The following is a 20,456-nucleotide window of genomic DNA, read 5'->3' as shown; positions in this document are numbered from 1 at the left end:
TATGTAAATACAAACTTTCATCCTTTAATAGGAGTATGACTCCAGTGAAACTGGAACTACGCCTGATAAAATTGTAACGAGGTGTCACTAGTTACTGTCAGGCAACAGGCCCCCCCCCCCCCACACTCCACCTTGGGGGCCTACTGAGAAGTCGTCTTTTTTTTCAGCTGGTGGAAGTATTCCTCAAATGCACAAATCAAGTCTTGCAAGTTTTTCAGGATCTATGTTTCCTAATCAATTTGTCAAAATCAAGACTAATTTCAAGAAGAATAGCTCATTGGCTAGGTCTTTAGAAGAACATGGTAAGCCACTTTAAACCTAATAAAAGCATGTAATCAAAGAATTTGTATTGACAGAACCTCTCAAGTGAGCGTTTGGCATGGATCTAGACTCAGACACATTTTATAAGTTCATCCAGTCTTTTGCTTTGCATAAACCATCTCCACCAATACCTACAGTATCTTGGTATCTGGATAGAGTGCTTAAGGTTTAAATAATTCCTCCATATTCCTTGAAGATTTTTTGCAAAAACGCATATTTCTAATAGCTTTAGCCTCAGGAGCAAGTTAGTGAATTTACTGCCTTTAGGAGTTACCAGGAGTTCACTATAATCCTGGGTTGTCTTCTAATCCTGATCCTGGGACTTCTCTTTTTTCCTAAAAACAAAAAGCCTCTTCAGAGATGGAATCTGCTTTTCATTTCGGCTCTAGAGTTGGAAGATAGTATCCTCTGTCTGATGTGTACCCTACAAATGTACATCCTCAGAAGGTAGTTTGTTTTAAAATACCCAAATCAACAAGTTCCTCTCAAAAGGGGCTATCTGTATTCTGGTGACCTCCATTATAAAAAAAGATTATCCTATCTACATCTCTTAAACCCATGATGTAAGAAAAATTACTTCTTTACTAGCATTATTTGCTAACATACAATCTCAGATCATCCAGAGCTTTACGGGTTGATCTGGGCATAGTGTCAATTAAACACTACCTTAAACAAATCTAAGTAGTACAACATTAATGTGTGGTAATTAGCACATTTGTAACCCCTAGGGCTAGAGGGTCTTTCCAGGGAAGTCTAATTAAGGGCATCCGGTATTCTTCAGTCAGAATAGTTAAATTTTCTTACTATTCATGGAAACATTTGCATGTGTTGTATGATATGCTTACTGGTAGCCAGTTGTCCTTCATGGTCCTCAAATCTACTTATTAATGTTGTGGTACTGCCTTGCAGACCTTGTAGACATTAACCCCGAAAAACATGTTTTGACAAAGGAAAAATCTAATTTTGGGAGGTTCTATGTGTTCTCCAGGAATCTCCTTCCACCCCTAGCCTCATACAGGTGAGTTGGATATTTGATTTTCACTTGAGAAAAAGATGGCGGCTCAGTGTGAAGTGATGCACTGTTAGCAATGTCTCCAGCTGGGTCTATGGTTATTCTTTGTAAGGTGATTCAGCAGTCATCCCGGTGTCAGCAATGCTATTGACCCCACTACCAGTAACTCCATTAGTGATCCAAGCATGGCTGCACCCCAATTTGAGTAGTGTCAAAGCCTAGAACTTAGAAGGCTCCAGGGCCAATAAACCTGTACATATTTCCAGGTGGCTGTCCCATGTAATTAGCTTCAATGCCATTCCCCTGTGTCTGTTACTCTGTGCCTGTCACTCCCTAATGCCTTTCAACCCTGCCCTATACCTGTGACCAGGCCCCAGTGGCTACCTTCCTCTCTATGCCTCTGACCCCATCCCTTGTCTGTGTTGAGTGCCAGTAATTGTGCTTGCAGCTTCCTCTTTGACAGTGTCCCCTAGTGTTGTGGTTCCTGGGTTCCTGTCGGAGCAACTCGTGTAGTTGTACCCTTGGGGGGAGCTTCGTCAGCAAACGTCCCTCTCAACAGGGGCTGTGTGTATTCAGATGACCTCCCTAATGAAAAAAGTGATCCTATCTCCGCCCACGACATGAGATATATTGCTTCTTCATTAGCATTTTTTGTTAACATATAATCATATAATCTCATTGAACACTATCTGAAATAAATTCAAGCAGTACAACATTTATGTGTGGTACTCAGCGCATTTGTAAACCCTACTGGGGTAATGCAGAGAAAAGACCAAGTCAGACAGGTCCTTCCGAAGAAGCATAATAACTGGCACTCATTATTCTCCAGTCATCTCTTCTGAGGTAAGAATCAGACTTGTTAGTTTTCTTCTTATCCATGGAAACATGAGCATGTGTTGTATGTTGTGCTTAGTTGTAGATGGTTATCCTTCATGGTGCATAAGTCTACTTATTAATGCTTTGGTACTAGTCCTTGAAGATCACACAGCACATAAACCCCAAAAAAGGGGTTTAGATGAAGGAAAACCCCATTTTTTTGTAGGTGCTGTGTAGTCTCCATGACTCTCTATAGCCTCACGCATGGGAGTTGGTCATTTGATTTGCACTGGAGAACTCGAAGATGACGGTTGGGAAGAAAGTGATGCACTGGTAGCATTGTCTCCAACTGGGTCAATGGTTCTTTTCTGTGAGGTGATGACTTATTAAGGATGTCGCCCATAGATAGCAGAGGAATTTCAGCATTAAAGGTTCTGTGTCAAGCCTGAGCTCAAAGGTCACCCTTGTACACTTGAGTCTATGCTTTTGCACATATTTGATTTCCTGCTATAGTCTTTCAAAGGGAAATGCTGGGAGATCTCACAGCACCTCCTCAAAAATAGCTTTTTCCTTCAACAAAATCACTTTTTGTTGGTAGGTTTTTTTATCATTTCTGCTTACAGTCTGTTGTAGTATGAATGCAGTTACAGTACTGTTATTATTCTCATTGGAATAATTTCATTCTTTCTGTATCTTATGTTTATGTGTAAATTTTTTATGTGAAAATAACATTTCAGCTTAACCTCATTCATTGTGGATTTTGAGAATTATTCTTTTCTGTGCTGTTTTGCTCTTGCTTCATTGACTCTAATTCTTGTAGTAGTTTCCATCATTTTATTGATAGTACAGTAGATAGTATCTTCTTAATTTACCTCATTATTGTTATGAATATTGTAATGAATTCAATATAAATGTCTTAGCTATGGCTTATTCTTTTGTTCAAAATTAGAGAGTCTTCATAACAATGGTAGACCTTCGGGGGTTTCATTCTATCAAGGGCAGGCTGCAGGGCCTAGTCTGGGGAAGACTTTCCCACTTTCATCAGGTTTAGGAAACCCTTCACCCTAAACCTTGAGCCCTATCTGTAGTAGAAAAATAAAAAGAGGTAGTGTATTGAAATCCACTGTTCTCCAATCCTCCATTGTCTAAGGAATCCCTTCCATTTCCATCTTATCTTTAAAAATTCAGCCAAACCTCATCTATTGAAATTTGAGATTAATGTACAAAACTTTTAGAGAAGAATGTGATAGAGGATGATTTAGAGCCCTCCCAAGGGTTTTGAGTAGGTTTTTCTAGTACCCAAGGCATCAGGGCAGTTGTAGGCCATTTCTAGATTTTTCAATTCTAAACAGGTATACAGTTTTACAGTTATTACCAAGTTTTCTATTAAAACTCCTTCAGCAGGCTTGGGAGCAGTAAGAAAAGGAGATTGGATGTTTCAATAGACTTAACAAATTTGTATCATCTCATTTTTATTCATCTAGAATCAGGGAAACTTTCTCAGTTTATGGACGGGTCAAAGATTTACAAATTCAATTGCTCATGTTTCGGTCTCAGGATGGCTCTTCAAGTGTCCACAGGATGATGGCTCTCGCCCTGAAATAGCAAATGTTTCTGAACATCAGAGTTCAGTTTTACCTGGATGATTGGATTATTTTTATCATCTTTGGGAAAGAGGTTCAGCAACTTTGGTTACTCATATTATTGAAGAGAATAGGAATCTTGGTCAATATGAAGGAGTATTCTGGTTCCATCTGTATTTGGGGATGATACAAGCAACAGTTCCTATTCAGGCTTCTCTATCGTAAAAGAGGATTCAGTCTTTCATTCTGTTGTTAGAGAAGTGTAAGCAGAATTTTAAATGCTGATGAAGTTACTGGGGACTATGGCATTTCAAGAGAAGTTTAGTTCAATAGGTCATTCAAAGATAAGGAATTTCCAGTTTCGTAATTGGAACAAAACATCCAATCTGAATACTAGTTGGTTTCCACTGATACAAAACTCATTAAAACTGGTGAAATGGGGTTCAGTCCTCACTGTTCTGTTCATCGGAAGTAAAATTTCAGAACATCTCTCTTTTCGCGGATGCGTCACGGGAAGCATTACCTGGAGCCCTTGCCAGTGCTCAAGACCTTTCAAACTTTGGAATCTCTGGTAATGGATAAATGTGCATTGATTTATCCAGACAACACAATAACACTGGCTTACATTTGGAAACAAGGGTTAATCAGGTCAGAATCCCTATTTCAGCTAGCAGAATTTTTCTTTTCTTGGACTATGCAGAGGGAAATAAGTCTTTTGCCTCTGTTTATTCCAGGAAAGTTGAGTGTATTAGCAAATCAGTTGAGCAGGAAGCAACAGAATCTTCTTCATAACATATGGTCTCTGAATCCTTTATTTTGTCATGAAATTTGCATTTGGTGGGGCAGACCAAACGGAGACTTATTTGTAATCTCTCAAGAAGAAGATGGTCTCAGTAAGACGATGGCAGTGTTTAGCTCTCCTGTACTGCATCCATTGGTAGGGGAATTGGATGGCATATTACAGGACCGGTCAAATTTTGATCTATATGCATTTCATTCATTCTCAATTATTCGTGTGGTGAAAACCAAGGTCAAGGGTTCTTTGAACAGCAGGATGGCTCTCATAGCCCAGCTTTGGCCTTAGAGAGATTTGTTTACAAATCTGTGGTCTCGGTTGTTGTCGCGTCCAAGGAGGCTTCTCAGACAGCCGATTTCTGAGGTGGGTCATTAAAAGGGTGTTGAACTGGTTTCATCTTTGAGACAGAAAGACAAAGGGATATGACTTGCGTCTTTAGTATTACCATACACTGCTATATGATCCTAATACTACAATAAAGGGGCAGGGCTATTACAAGAAAAAAAAAAAAAAGGAATTTTTCAGTTTAAGGGTAGAAGTTAACATTTAACCAGCTTCAAGAGAGAAGTAGTATGAATTCCAGGTGAGTGTAGACATAACTAATTTTATTGAAATTACATTTTTGTATGATATTTGGAAGTAATAACACCAGCAGTATGTCACTGAATTGATGAAATTATATATCCATGTTGCTGTTGTATGAATCATTTGATTATGTTTCCGTTTTATGCTACACGTTAAAAATTGATTTTTATTACTTTTTAGTAAATTAAAGTGACACTACTAAAATACCATACTGTAGTTCAATAATGCTTTATATAAGACATAAAGAATTTACTGCAGGAGAAATTTTGCAGATGCAGAACAAAATTATATTTTCTATTAATATGTGTGGAAAGGATTTACTGTACAATACACAAAAACTAAATTAAATGTTAATATTTACAACATAATCCCTATGTAAAGTAAGAACTGTGTATGGAATGATTAAATTAGTAACAAAATTCTCCCTAAACATAAGGTAAAATTTTCTCAACTTATTCTTTTCATAGAGGTACAGTCCACCAGAACCAGTGTGACACACCATTTCTTGTTGGCCCCATCGGGAGAGTCTTTGCGGGAGCATCATCTCCTTTAGACCCTGGAACTGCGATGGATATTAACAATAGATTGATGATTAATTTTATATGCAAACATTTAGGTAAGTATTTTTGTCATCTCGTAGCTATATTAGTAAATTACAATAACCAATTATCATAATTTTGTTTAGAATTATAGTATTTTAAATTTTCCTAATTATAAACTCTTGATTTTTTTATACTGATAATTAGATTTTTGTCAATTTTTCTCTATTATGAGCCACTAATATATCTGAATTTTATCAGCTCATCTAGCTATTCCTATAGTTTAGTTAGTCAACAGTTGTAGGTTCATGTAAATATATGCATGCCCCTGTATTCTCTATGATTTTCTGTTTTGCTTGGTACTGTCTAATATGAGACAAATTCTTGGTTCTGAGTTTCAAATGGTTCAAGCATTTTAACAAATTATTACATTCATGGTGTTTCCTAGCCTAATCCTTACACTTACTGGTGAATTATGAAAATTCTAATATCTGCTTAACTTCCTGTATATATTGTATTGTATATATTGTGGAAAGAAAATATCGAGGTTTGGATAATTTTCTGATAATAAGTTCTACCTCTTACCTATAAATTGCAGAAAAGTAACATGTATTTAAGATTTGTTTTTTGACAGAATATAATCTACTTTAGGGCTTTCAGGGCACTTAATGAGGTAATTCAGTTTTTTTGAAAGAAGATATTGCTCTCCAAACAGCTTGTATTACGTCCAGGAAATGCAATCTTAGTTACCATTTATTCTATTTTTAACATCATGCTATCCTTTTTCATTCTTCACTCCTATCCATTTGCTCATTTCATTTTTGTTTATTTTTATGGTAATGGTTTGACATATTTTTTCTATTGTTTGTGCTTTTGGGAGCTGGCATTTTGCTTGGGGCTTGCATTTTGCATCGGGTTACTTGAGTAATAATTAAGTTCTCCTATTTTCTTAGTATTCCTTTACCAGTAACTTAATTTAGTCCATTTTTTCTCTTTCTTTCCTTGGTATTCGCTGTTATGATACCAGATAATATCAAATAATCAATCAGTTAATCCTTTCTTTGTAGTGGAGTTTCGATACTATTCCTAATGTATTGTAATTCCATACTCGTTTTGTTATTGTGTCAATTTCGCTTTCAAGTGCTCGGCTTCACAGTAACCGGTTGCTGCCATTTCTGTTGATGAATGCTATTAGAACTGGCGTTTTATTTAAATTACAGTACAGTAATGTGAATTTGTGTCTGAATTCATGAGAATTTTGTAAACTTTGCAAATTAGGTTAATTAATGCATTTTGTTAACTCTTTATAAGTGATTGTTATAAATTAAGTGTTATTGTTGCTTGTTTATATACATTGTAGTCTTACCATCTCTCACTGTACTTGCTAGTGTTTGTCTAGGTGGACTTTACATCACAGCACTCACTATTCTGATGTGATGGGTCCAGGACAGACATTCTTGTTCTTGTGGTCATTACAGCAAACATTCCTCGAGTGGCAGTCACTAAGTCAGATGTTTTTAATCTACTTTAGGAATTCATAATGTCATTTTCAGGGGGACTTCAGTGACTTATATGGGTCATCACTGCTTTTGGCCATCTAAGCATTCAAAACTTATTTGGTTGCATATTTGGTCTGTGAGTTGTTTCATCATTTAGTTTTTAAATCCTTGGCTCAGTCTTGCAGTAACTCATTAACACAGTCAAAGAACTTTTCCTCCACCGGAGATTTATTAAACCTCAATTATCCTGGATTAGTGGCTTATGCCAAGTTCATTGTCATTGTCACCAAGGATATAAGGATATATTTAAGATTTTAGGGGTTCCCCTTGTTCTCTTTAGCTGACCAGAGAGTCTGGAGGCTAAAGAATCCAGGAGTATTCCTTGCTGGTTTGTGATACTTCTATTACCACTAAGTATCATGAGTCCTCTTTCTTGTCTGGTCCTGTTTCTTATTGCCTTTCAAGATCAACTCCTATGAAAGGATTTGTAGGGAAACCATGTGCTGATCCTCAATCCTACCCATTTACTGTACCTCACACTATACCAGGTGTCCATCATATGCTGAAAAAGACCCACATGTTTTCAAGGATCTCCAGTCTCATTTTTTCTGCCAATTTTACAAGCATACTCTGTAGATCCCTAGTACCCCATCCATTTTCCAGTCTTGGGTTTAGAAGATGATTGAGAAGATTATTTCCATGGCTATCAAAGGCAGCTACTTCTTGGTCTTAGTTTCATCCTTTAAGTCTCTCCTTTTGCATAAGTTATCTTATAGGTTTTGTACTTACTTACATGTTTCCTAGATCCTTTACTCAGTGCCTGTAGTAATCTTCATTCCAATACCCTATAGGAGACAGGGGTCCTGTTAGCATAAGAGTTTAACCTGTTGATGGGAATGCTTCCTGTGCAAGTCTCCAGTAGTGGGGAATGGTGGAGATCAGGACCAACTTCCCACACTGACTGCATACCCTATGAAGTGGCTTGTCTCCAGAAACATTGGAATTCTTGTAAGGAGACGAATGCAGATCAGTGAGTCCTTGAAGTCTTACTGTGTGGATAATGAGTTACTTTTGGTCTTTAAAGTTCTGTGTTAAAAATATCACTTTCTGGCTGGAGGCAGCCCCCTTAGTCCCTTTAATTAGTCCACATTCAATCTTACAGACTTGAAAATAAGAAATTGGAAGCCCTGACCAGGGAGGTCAATATGCATAAAAAGGAGGCCATAAAAGTAGTCGTCATTGTTGCATTGGTTTTTTGGCATCCTCTCCTTTGTCCTGAAGGCTTCAGGACGTTGGAGGCTGATTATGATCCTCTACCAGCTCAACAGATTTCTTTGACATATCTGTTTGGATAAAGGTGGTGGATTCACTCAAAAGATCAATAAGGGGAATATTCTGGTCTTATCAAGCCTAAAGAATTCTTAGTTCAATATCCCCAACCCCTTGTCTGGTCAGGCCTTTTGGTTATATGCCAGTTCTAATTAGGACTGTGGCACCTCATCTCTTTCTATGACTGTGGCACCTCTGCTCTTTTTAGGACTATGGCACCAGATGTGGCTTATCCTCACTGAATCAAAATGCTTCCTCACAGCTACCTGACCGACTGACTCCACGGTATTGTCCAAGGAGAAAGTATTTCATTACATGGTCCTTCTCCTTAAGCTCATTTGTCCTTTGGAGTTCAAGATTTCTGCTCTCACTCAGTGACTAGGGCCAGGTGATAATAGGTTAACTGAGCTCCCGGGAGAAGTTAGTCCCCATAGCTACTGCAAGGTTACTCTCTCCGAGTCAAACAGCATTTTGTTAAAAATGATATTGCTCTCCAAGAAGAAAGGAGTTCCTGCCCTACATTATGTTAGCAGGACCTTTGCTAGGGGTACCCAGAGGAGGATCTTCAGCTATGGGCTCAGGTTCTTTGAACCTAGGGGCTCTCATGTTCACAGGTGCATCGGCTCAGCAGTGAGGAACTCACCCTTTTGATAGACAAAACGTTCTTTATCACCAGAGCAGCAATACTAGCATTTTATTTTCAGAAAGTTACAGGCCATATTGCTTGGCCTCCAATAATCTGTAATATCCTTAAAAGTGCAATGTGATGTAGTCAGCAAGTTTAACATCAGTAGCATTAGTAATAGTAGTACAGTAGTAGTAGTAGTACAGTAGTACAGTACAGCTATTGCTTATCTGTGGAATCAGTATGGTACCATCTCAGAGCCATTATTCCACCAGGCCTTGGAACTATTCATCTTATCTGGGCAGTATACAGTTATTATTGTGCCTAGATTAATCCTAGGAATTTGAAATATCCTCACTGATCCCCTCATTAGGAATTTTGAGATCCTTTGCCAGTGTGATTTCTCAATTTGAAGATGTTCAGAGCAATCTGTCAAGTGTGGAGACACCCATAGTTGACCTGTTAGCAACAACCCTCAGACAATATTCTTTGCTCTTTTCTGCTCCCATCAAAAATAGTTACTTAACCTCATCTTCATCGTATGCAGCCTCAGAATCAATCCCTGCTGGAGAAAACTTCTAAAGTAGCCTTATTTACACAAGTTCCACAAATGTCCTTTAAGAGTGGAAGATAATCATTATTTGTGTAGAGAGAAGGACCTTTTGAAAGTTGTAGCAGTGGTCATCATTACCCTGTATAGAACCTTGATTACTAACAGCTTTTATCTAGGGAAGCTGGAAACGTCGGTTACTTGATGTAAAAAATTTGATTCTTTTTTCCTACACATATACAAACCTTTTGTCCTTTAGAGTTGGGAGTGTCGTCAGCGGAGCTGAAACAGCCATTGAAATCTTTAACAAGGTAGTTAACAACAGGTGGTAAGTGCGAGTAGCTCCACCCACTCTCTTATCAAAGACTTGTTACCTTTGTCTTCGGACTCAACAAGTACAGTGGTACTGTTGTATTGAATCCAAGGCTGTTTAATCTTTTTTTCTTTTTTCTTATACTTTTTAGTTTGAATGGTTTATAATGTTTATAATGAATGAATCAGGAATGTGAGTTTTGGCTTGAAACTGTATCATTTTATGGCTAAACCAGCGATTGATCCACTCACTCTGCACCATATGGATATGATTGTTCACAATCATCCCTATTTACCGAATGTAGATTGTGGCCTTTTATGAAGGTGCGTGTTTTCTTTGAGAAGCAAGAAGGCTAAGTCTTCTTTGGTGTCCTTAACAATACCCATGAGGGACTGCTTCGCACTTTGCGCTCCTCATCGAGTTTGCCATTCGCTGAAGCACCTGGGTATATGCCCCTGGCTTGTCCCAGCGAGAATGGTTCAGAAGCACAAAGAACATGTACTTGAAGCTCTTCCTTGTAGCTATACAAATCTGAGTCTTTTCAAGTTGAATTTCTCACCTAACTACCCCTCTCAGTCCTGAGGGAAAAATCAAAAGTGAAGAGTCTTCGAGAGGCAAGTGGGCCTGCACCTTCGCCGTATACCACCTGTCGTTAAGTACCTTGTTAACAAATTCAATAAGTGTTTAAGCTCTGCTGAAGATGTTTCCCAATTTTAAAGGATTCAGGTTTGTATAGCAAGGAAAAATGATAATGCCTTTTGATAATTCTTATATCTTAATACATTTTTATTTATTAACAGTGTTGTGCTGTACCTACAATACATTTTAGATATGGTGTATTGTAATTTTATGTAAAATACTTTTATGTGTATTTACAGTGTATTGAAATATAGTGTATTTGTTTTGTTGTTGAGGGACTGAAGGCAAGTGGTAATAAAACCAGCATTACTTCTGCCATCTTTTATTTGGCTTACAGAAATATTACAACCCAGTTGATTTTCCTAAGTAAATGAATCTGTAAATCAGTTTATTAACATATGCTGCATTTATAGTATTTAATTACAGCACACAGAATGCTAGAGGCTGTAGATGTATGTTGGATATTTGTTTGGGAAGGATGGCAAGTTTCATGTAATGGTGGAGGTTGGAAAGGCACATCTAACCCAAAACTCCTAGCTATACCCACGTTTTAGTTCTCTACTCAACTTCCATTCCCACTGTCTTTCTTGCCTGTTGCCTGCCAACATCTTAATTTTTACTTAATTGTGGAACTGCAGGATTTCCCCCCAAGTGCAGAATAACCCCTCAGACCCCAGCTGTAGGTCATATAGCCTAAATTCATATATCCAATACAGACCCAATTAAGAGAAAAGTTGATGTATGAATGTCTGTTTATTATGATAATGGTGAGGTTTGAGAGTCTTCTTCACATTTATATTGATCTTAGACAGACTCATCTCTTAAAGGTCATGCAGAATAAATCTCTCTCCAACTCATTAAGTTTACTTTCATCTATGGAGTTCATTCTTCTAGTATGTAGGGATAACATGGTTTTGAATGAGGAACTTGCATTATGACTTCAATTTTCCTTGGTATCCAAACCCCATATTTAGCTTCAACTGTTCATCAAGAGGGTGGGGTACCCTTGTAGACAAAACAGACACCTTAGAACTATAAAAGTAGGAATAACCCTCAATGTAGTCTACTTTGCTGGTAAACACAGACAGTTGACTACCTCTGGAAAGAATGATAACTGAATCAATTTTTTATGTAAAACAGCATTTTAGAGTTTTTACTAGACCAAAGGGAGGAAAGGATAGCTACTTCCCAAGTCATTCTACCCTAGAGAGAATTATTCTCAGGTGATGCAGTAAGAATAACATGGCTCCTATGTAGGTGGTGCTATATCACAATAAGATATACAGTCTAGGAAGGCTAATGCTAAGGAGACTCTTTTCAGGTATCCTTGTACTGTTAACTGTTGTGAATGATGTACTGTGCACTCATCCACTCCATAAATAAATAATTAAAATAAGTCTCATGGTTTCATGTAAGCTCATGAATCTGTCTTTAGTAAGCTATAACTTCTCAGAGGACCTGCATTGACACACATATTCAGTAACCATACAGATTGTAATAAAAGCAGTATCCAGTCTTCCATCCTTCTGTCAGAAATTTCCGAGAATGTTACCATCATATCTGGTTCATTGATGTAGCTGCTCTTCAAGAGATTTGGCCATATTGACTCATCTTATATAAGTTTTTAAGGGTTTTAGATAAGTAAACAAGTTCTTATAAGTTCCTCAAGTTTGGCTCATTGGACTGGTTAATGTCCTTTTGATAATGATAATTGTAGATATTCCATTGCAAAGTCAATGAGACTGTCAATAGTTCTTGTCATCCCTCTATTCAAATTGTTACCCTCATTCAAGAACATGGCATGTTTGTATAGTAAAACCCCAATTATCTTATACTGTCGTGCTTGCTTGCAAGAAATCCTAGCTGCACAAAGCTGTTTAGATCAAAAGTGAAAATACTCGTATTGAGCAATCTGAGGCCGTCAAATAATGGTACAGTGTAAATTGCTCCTTGTTTCTATTAACAGCTATTTCAGAAGAATATTTTCAAATGTCAGCATCTCTCTAGTAGCCCCTGTTTTTTTTCATCAGTTGCCAGAATTTGAAAGAGCTGTTGACTGAGATCATGAATAACTAAGAAAATGTCATAGGTCCATTCCATCCCCATCATAATTATCAAAGCAAGAAACTATAGTATTTTACTAACAGGTCTTTTCTTGCACTACTATTTTTATGAAAGAGAAGAATACCCTCTCTTGCACATCTAAGGTGTCTGAGAAACTCATGAGTACATGTCTGTGGATAAGAAAATCAGACATATTTTAAGCATAAATCTGTACTAAGTGAAGACTAAATAAGGGCCCTAGCCAAGAGAACAATGCATAGTTTTATAATTCTCAAGAACAGCCTCAACATTGTAAGAGGATTGGAGCCTTACCTTTTTCTGTCTAAGAATTAGATTTTCTGTACATTGAGACAAAGTAACCTTCAGGTTTTTCCATATCTGTAAGAATCTCCTGTTGCTTGCCAGAAGCTATGAAAATTGGGTGACATGTTAGAAAGCAGAAATTGTAATATTTTATTAAAAATGAAATGCTGTATCACTGGGCCCAATAATGGCCAAAGTGTGATAGACTAAACATCATAGATGGAAGTAAAAGGAGAATGCAGATGTAGTTTGCTAGACCTTCATTTTTCCTAGGTCTATCCCCATCAGGCAACTTTTTCAGTAAATTTATACAGATAATTACATTGACAAAAACTATAAGTGAATGCCTTCTAGCAAGGCTTACTCACTAAATAAACTCCAAGACTTCCTTCTTCCATCTAACAACGTATATTTTTATCCAACAGCATACTTTTTAGTACTGCATAGGTAAAATTAAATGTTTCAATTTGGAGAAACAAAAAATTAATTGTAACTATATTGTCTTTTAAAAGTCAGTCTCATTCTTTTCACTATCCATTGTTAAAACTAGATAGCTCTTCACTTCTTGTTCTGTAGGCCTAGAGGTTCTTATATTCTTTTGCATTAGAAAGAGATTTGTTATGCATGTCAAATAGAGTACAGTATATACCATAGCAAAATAAATTATTAGAGTAGCAGATTCTTCCTTTTTTTTCTCTCTCTCCCAAGGAACATTGCTGTACTTTTTATCAGCCTTTTGCCATTTTAGCCAAGAATTATTTCCCAAAAATCTGTAGAAGTGTTTTTGAAAGTCTTTGTAGCCCATTTACTCTTTATTTGTATAAGTAAGGTATCAAAACTTCTATTTTCTGAACAAGAGGCCCAATTTATGCTTTTTGGTTCCTAATAAATGCTTGATTTAATTGGTAGTCAACATTGGGGTAACATTTACTTGTATGCTTGATTTGTGAATATTTAGCAAAATGCACTCCAATAAGCATCAAATTACACATATTTTTCTTCTTAGATCTTGATCTTATCCTTTAATTACCATTGTTCCTGGAAAGGGATTTATAAGTGTTCAGTTTCTATATTTGAATTATTCATGCAAGGCTTGCTCCCATCCAGTATAAGTAGAAAATTATCAGTATACCGTTCATCTTCATTTGGCTTTAGATATCCAGCTAAAAGTGATCTTTTTAACCCGCTTTGTGATCCAAACCCTGACTTAGTGGGAAAGTTTTATCATTTTGTTTCTGAATGGTTTATAATAAGATATTGGTGATATAGGGGGTGATATCTTTTTAACTTCATTTGTCCCCTGTAAAGAGTCTCATTGGAAACCTCAATTTGAATGAGAACAAATATAATCTTGGAAACCTCAATTTGACTGAAAAAAAATCTTGTCCTCTTTTGAATGCATATTGAGTGCTGTGTTTTGGCAAAGGTCAGAGTTCCATAGCTCCAAATCATCTGCATGGTTGCTTTCTTAGCCGCTATGATATTTTAGCAGTTCTCAGCACTGCAATCTACTTTTGTCATCCATATGTACATGATGTTTTTTTATTGTTAACGGTAGCGATACTATGCTTTACATACCACTTTATAGTGTACTGCCATTTCTTCATACCTTATTCTCCAAGCTTCCTCAAAGCTCATGGTACTGTATATTACTGAAATATGTTATTACAAAATAGTTTACTTTGTTAACCTCAATGATAAATTATCTTTCCAGTTAAATATTCCTTCCCATAATTGTTACTGAGACATTCCTAAAGCTGGGATGACTCATTTTTGGGCATTATCATACCCAGTATGGTTGTTGTTGCTCTTTGATTAACCATCTGCATTGTGCCCATCACAAGATTTTTCTCATATGAGCAGCCATAGCACTTTATGGGTAATATTGAATTTGAAGGGTTCCATAGATATTGCAGGTCATAGTTTTGAATGCATAAGAATGCCAAATGGAGATGTTTCTCTTTATTTGTCCAAATTATTACAAGCCCCAACCTGTGTTATAACCTTCAGGTGAAAACACTTTATGATTTTCCTGCCACAGATTGAAGTTAGTACCAGTCTCTCAGTCAAATTTATTTTCTTAGCTTGGTATAGAAAATGAATTATTCTTTTCCTTTCAATTTGAGGCACTTCCCATTTAATATGAAATCATAAATTCTGTGAAGAATACTTATTTTTTCAAATTACATTGGTGCTAATGTTTTTTAACAATGCAAGTCTGCTGATTATTAGAGATCTTTCATCATTCTAGCTCCATGAATAAGAATCTATTTTAAGAAGTGTAAGGCTTTTTTCCTCTTGAATGGTTACCTTCACTCCATAACCATCATGAACACCACACTAGTAAGATTTATCTCTTTAAATGGTCTGTTTTGCCTGTAACAAACAGGGCATCTGTAATATTGAAGTTGCCCTTAAGTTAAGAAATCTTACTATTGTTTCAGAAAGTGTTAGCTCCTTTAAGTTCTTTTATCTTAAGCTTTTAGAGTAAATTCATACTACCATATAGTATTTCACTTATTAACACAACTCCTTCCTCACAGGTGAGCTGACAAAATCATGCAACAATTATTTGCCTTATATAGAAACTCAGAAGGACAAGATGGTATCCGGTCTCTATGGTAAAGGGAAATGCATGCTTGGATGGGATCCTAACTATCATGCAGTATAAATCAATGTAGTTTCTATATTACTGTGCATGTTAGAAGGTGAAGGCTGATAGTAGCTACACTATTTCAAATAACTCTCATTACTGCATGAAGGTAGTTAATAACACAAATTGGTGATGGTAGAGTAAAATTGTTCTTTGGATAAATACAGCAATGTAAGAACATCTCATGAACACATTTTTAGAATAGCTTACTTCACAGGAATGAATTTTGATCTTCAAGAACAAATCAAGAGTTTTCTGAGTAGGAGTCCCTCGATCATCTATGGTCTTTATGGAGGAGTACAGAGGGAAATAAAGTCTAAATTATGATATTATAAAACTATCCAGATAATTTTTTTCAAAATACCTCTTTGTGTGCTTTAAGCAACTGAAATCGTATATATTTAGATTTCATATTTAGAGTTTGTTGTTTGTTGAATAAAATATGCAGTGTACTGCAATGAAAAAAAAGGACATGACTTTCATTTGTCAAAAAACCTTATTACATGATTAGAATTAAGCACTGAAGTTTGTCTGAATGCATTATTTGTCTACGTAAGTGGAAGAGGTTACTAGTAATTCCATGACCAATTATAATAAGGGAATTTTAGCTGTAGAATTTATTATTTTGATACTCACCTGATGTTCATATTGCTTTGTCACCCAAAGCCAACTTCAACTGCATAATCACCCTAAGAATATAAAAATTTCCCATTCTTGCCTTCAAGAGGCCATTCCTTGGACCCACCAAGACGACATCTAGTGACTAAAGGCAACTCGAAGTAAGGTCTGGCCTTACTTAACTCGGTTGTCTCGAAGTTGCAACTAATATGGTATCCTTTTAAACTCCTTAGTCATAGGGGAGAAGGGTGGGCATGTATATGAACGTCAGGTGAGCATAGAGAAAATTAATGGTATTAAAATTCCATTTATTTTTATTACTCTCCATTAACTGATGCTTATATTGCAGATTCCCACATTCTCATAGAGGTGAGTCATGATGGAAAGAGATCGGAAATTTAAGGTCTTACCAAATACACCACAGACACCTCATAGCCTTGTGCCCTGCTACCAAGCTGCTACTACTTACATTATAATTTAATGCTCTAGATTATATTCCTAATACCTCTTAAGAGTATTTAAATTCATCCATTATTAAAAGTAAAGGAACTCAACTTTTACTAAATCACATCACCAGTCACTACTAACTCATTTAAATCCCATTAATATTTATAAGAGACCCATGAACTTTAAAATGAAATTAGCACATACCAACTTGTATGCCTTGAGCTGCTGCTAATTCTTTTCCCAATGAAAGATTCTCACAAAATTTTGGCGACATTGCTGTACTTCTGATATCATGCACTCTAATATTCAAGTGTCTTCTTGGCTTAGATACAACTCCCTGTAATCCTCTATGACCAATATTTTAACCTAAAAGATATAGGATGGTTTGGCAACCTAACCTACAACACTAATGAAGAACATTACCCCTAATGTCTGCAGTTTGGTGGTCAAATAATACTTAACAGCCCAAACCTGACCAAGCAAACTATTCCCTCACGTAGTCTTACTTCCTTTTCTAGAGACAGAATTCTAAAATGTTGTAAACCTTTTGTTTTAAAATTATTCTTAGCTCTGAAAGCAGACAAAAGCTGTAAGTTTCCAAAACCTACCTTACAAAAGAGCTTGTAGCTCCCTGATGCATTTAGCTGATGATAATGCCATTAGAAAAAGTTTTAGCTGTGAGATCTTCAATAGAAAGATTTTACAATACCTTAAATTTAATATTTAGATGACAAATATTACCTTTGACTACTGGAGTTAGCCAAGGATAGTTTAGCCTCATAAGGATCTTCTAGTCAAATTAGTATACAGTATATACTGTACTGCCAAAACAAGTATAGTCATCCTCCACTTTTCATGGATTTGCTTTTTGTGAATTCACTTCGTAACAAATTTTTATGGTAAACAGTGGTCCTGAATTTCACAGTGGTCCTCAAAAATAACATTTAAAAAATTTCAAGCACTGATGAGCAACCTTTTTTGTCTTCATTATATGTTATACAATACCCAGATTCATAGGTTTTGAATAGGCTTTTAGCAGCTCAAGCTGATAAACGGTTACATCATGATATGGCTAGTTGCCAAGTAGATCTTGATGTAGGCTTGGCCAATAACATTTTTAGAATGCAGAATAGAGGTACAATATTAAAGTTGAGTAACCTTTTAAATGAATCAGGAGATTGTTCTGGGGTACAATGTGAATTTTTAGAAGTGTGTTCTTTGCCAAAATCAGGAGACAGATAATGAATACCCGTTCCAGTCTTTGATGAAACCAATTGCAGAAATGTTCCCTGAAAAAATACTTCAGGTTAACTCTGAACTTGTTTATTTTTTACATCGTCACATGCATCTGGCTCACTAAAACAACTTATGAAACACAATTTTCAAGTATATTTACAAATAAGGTGGCAGAGTTAATGTCTGAGATTGCGGGGATACCAACTAATGCTGTGTCCTGTTTGATGTTGAAACCTCATCTACCAAAGAACCAGTGGTCCTCGTATAAAACAGGTTAGTTATATATCCTAGCTGTTTCTAATTTTGTGGAGTCCCAGATGAGGGTTAATAGGAGACATTTATTTTTTTTTCTTAGCTCGTGTGATTTAGCTTAGTTACCCTTTTTCGTTTTCTTGTTTTGATTTATTCAACTACCCTCTCCGTCACAAGTAGACTTCTTCAGTACTAATTAGCTTTCTGCATGAAATGGTTCTTATTTCCTTGAGCATAAATGATAAATTATTTTTCTGATCTTGGTTGCAAATTGCATAAATTTTAAGTTTGTTAGGCTAGGAAATTTATTGTCCAGTATGCACTGCCTCTGCCGATTTTTCTTTCATTAGATCAATTATTGTGTATGCCAAATACTGTAATTAAGTTTTATTCTTAGGTATATTTCTTGGGAACTGTCAGATTATTCTTTGTATTCTGTCTAGACACCCTACAAAACCTCTACTTCTACAGACAGATTAATCACGTTTTCCGATTCTGATATGGCACCTCAAGACAGGGTAGGCCAAGGCTCTAGAAGGACACATCGTTCTTTTCATCCGTTTGGGAGAGGCGAACAATCTCTTTTCTTCAAATTGCCCACTCGCGTATGGTAGGCGACTTGGAGCACCAGTGTCCAGGTCACACTGTTGGAGACTCGTATGGCTCATCCTCAGTGAATATCACCCCCTCTGCCTTATGTATCCAGAAGAGGAAGAAACCCACCTGTTGCAGCAAAAGGACTCCCGTTATCCGGACAGTGGCGAGTACAAGGGAAATCGTTAGGACAGGCCCAAGGACCTACAATTGACCTCGACAATCACCCAGTTTGGAATGCACTCGGGCCATTAGGATCTATAATGCATGAGTAAGTTTGGTTAACTAATTTCTCTTGGGGAGTGCAAAGAGCATGCCCAAACCATGTCCATCTGCCCCTCACCATGATCTCATCCACATTGGCACTCAAGTAATCTCTCTTATAGTTCCATTTCTAATCCTGTCTTGCTATTTAACTCCCAATATTCTTCTGAGGGCTTGGTTCTCAAATCTATAAACTCTGTTGGATATTGTTTCATTGTCATACCACGACTCATGTTGATACAGTAACACCGATCTCACTAAACTGATGTATAGCCTGATTTTTATATGTAATTTCAGGCAATTTGATTTCCAAATTTTACTTATCCTAGCCATTGAATGATTTAATTTTTTCAATCTTTCATTAAAATCCAATTCTAAAGGTCCTGTATTAGAGATCATAGTTCCCAAATATTTAAATGATTCCACCTCGTTAATCCTTTCTCATTCCAATGATATTTCATCTTCCATTGCATATTCCGTTCTCATCGTCTCTGTCTTTCTTCTATTTAATTTGAGCCCAACCTCGTGTGATATCTCCTGCATTTTGGTAAGCAAGTTTTGCAAGTCCTATGGTGTTCTAATAAGGATAGCGTCATCAACATACTCTAGTTCAGCCAATTTCCTGTTACCAATCCAGTGCAATCCTTCACCATCCCCAACTGTTCTATGAATTACAAAATCCATGATGAGGATAACATAGGTGACAACACATTCCCTTGAAGTACTCTGCTGTTCACTGGAAATTCATGTGATAGGACTTCATTAACATTAACTTTGCACTTGCTATGCTCATGAACAGACTTAATCAAATTTACATATCTAAGAGGAACTCCATAATAATGCAGGACCCCACAAAATTGGCCAGTGCACACTGTCAAAGGCTTTTTTCATAGTCCACAAATGCCATCAAAAGTGAATTTCTATAGTCTACACTTTGCTGTACCACATGTCTTAATGAAAATTTGGTCAGTATAACTTCTACCTTTTCTAAATCCTGCTTGTTCATCTCTCAGCTTTGAATCAATCTTTCTCTCTAGTTTCTTTAGAATAAGCATACTATATATTTTCATGGTAAATGTCATAAGTATGATGCCTCTGTAATTAGTGTAATCAATCAGATTCACTTTTTTTGCCATTTTCACCAACGCTCCTAGCTCCCATTCATCAGGTTTTGCCTCTTCACACCACATTCTACAAAATAATCTTGTAAGTATTCTGGGAGTCACTTCATTTTCAGCCAATATCATCTCAGCAGCTGTTTCATCGTATTCAGGGGCTTTCCGTCTCTTTAGTCACTAATTATCTGGACTTAAAATCTTGTGTATGGTTTATGAACCACAACATTGTATGTTCTCTCCCTGATAGTATGGGAGTGATGCCACTCCAATTCCCCAGGGTAGGATCTTAGATACCTGTTG

At 36.6% G+C, this 20,456-nt stretch overlaps 1 protein-coding gene across 6 annotated transcripts in view; it reads left to right on the top strand.

Annotated features, from left to right (window-relative positions):
• LOC137617202 (platelet-activating factor acetylhydrolase-like) overlaps nt 1-16,095 on the top strand; it is a 154,171-nt gene extending 138,076 nt beyond the window's left edge. For 5 of the 6 annotated variants that reach the window (XM_068347106.1, XM_068347109.1, XM_068347108.1 and 2 more), the window contains 2 exons: nt 5,581-5,729; nt 15,518-16,095. In XM_068347106.1, coding sequence (XP_068203207.1) covers nt 5,581-5,729; nt 15,518-15,645 — 277 coding nt within the window. In that variant the 3' untranslated portion in view covers nt 15,646-16,095. The remainder of the gene's footprint in view (nt 1-5,580; nt 5,730-15,517) is intronic. The other variant, XM_068347107.1, reaches the window with a different exon arrangement.
• The last annotated feature ends 4,361 nt before the right edge of the window (nt 16,096-20,456 follow it).

This window comes from Palaemon carinicauda, chromosome 23 (genome assembly GCF_036898095.1).
Source record: "Palaemon carinicauda isolate YSFRI2023 chromosome 23, ASM3689809v2, whole genome shotgun sequence".
Lineage (NCBI taxonomy): Eukaryota > Metazoa > Arthropoda > Malacostraca > Decapoda > Palaemonidae > Palaemon > Palaemon carinicauda.
This window is presented reverse-complemented; position numbering and strand designations above follow the sequence as displayed.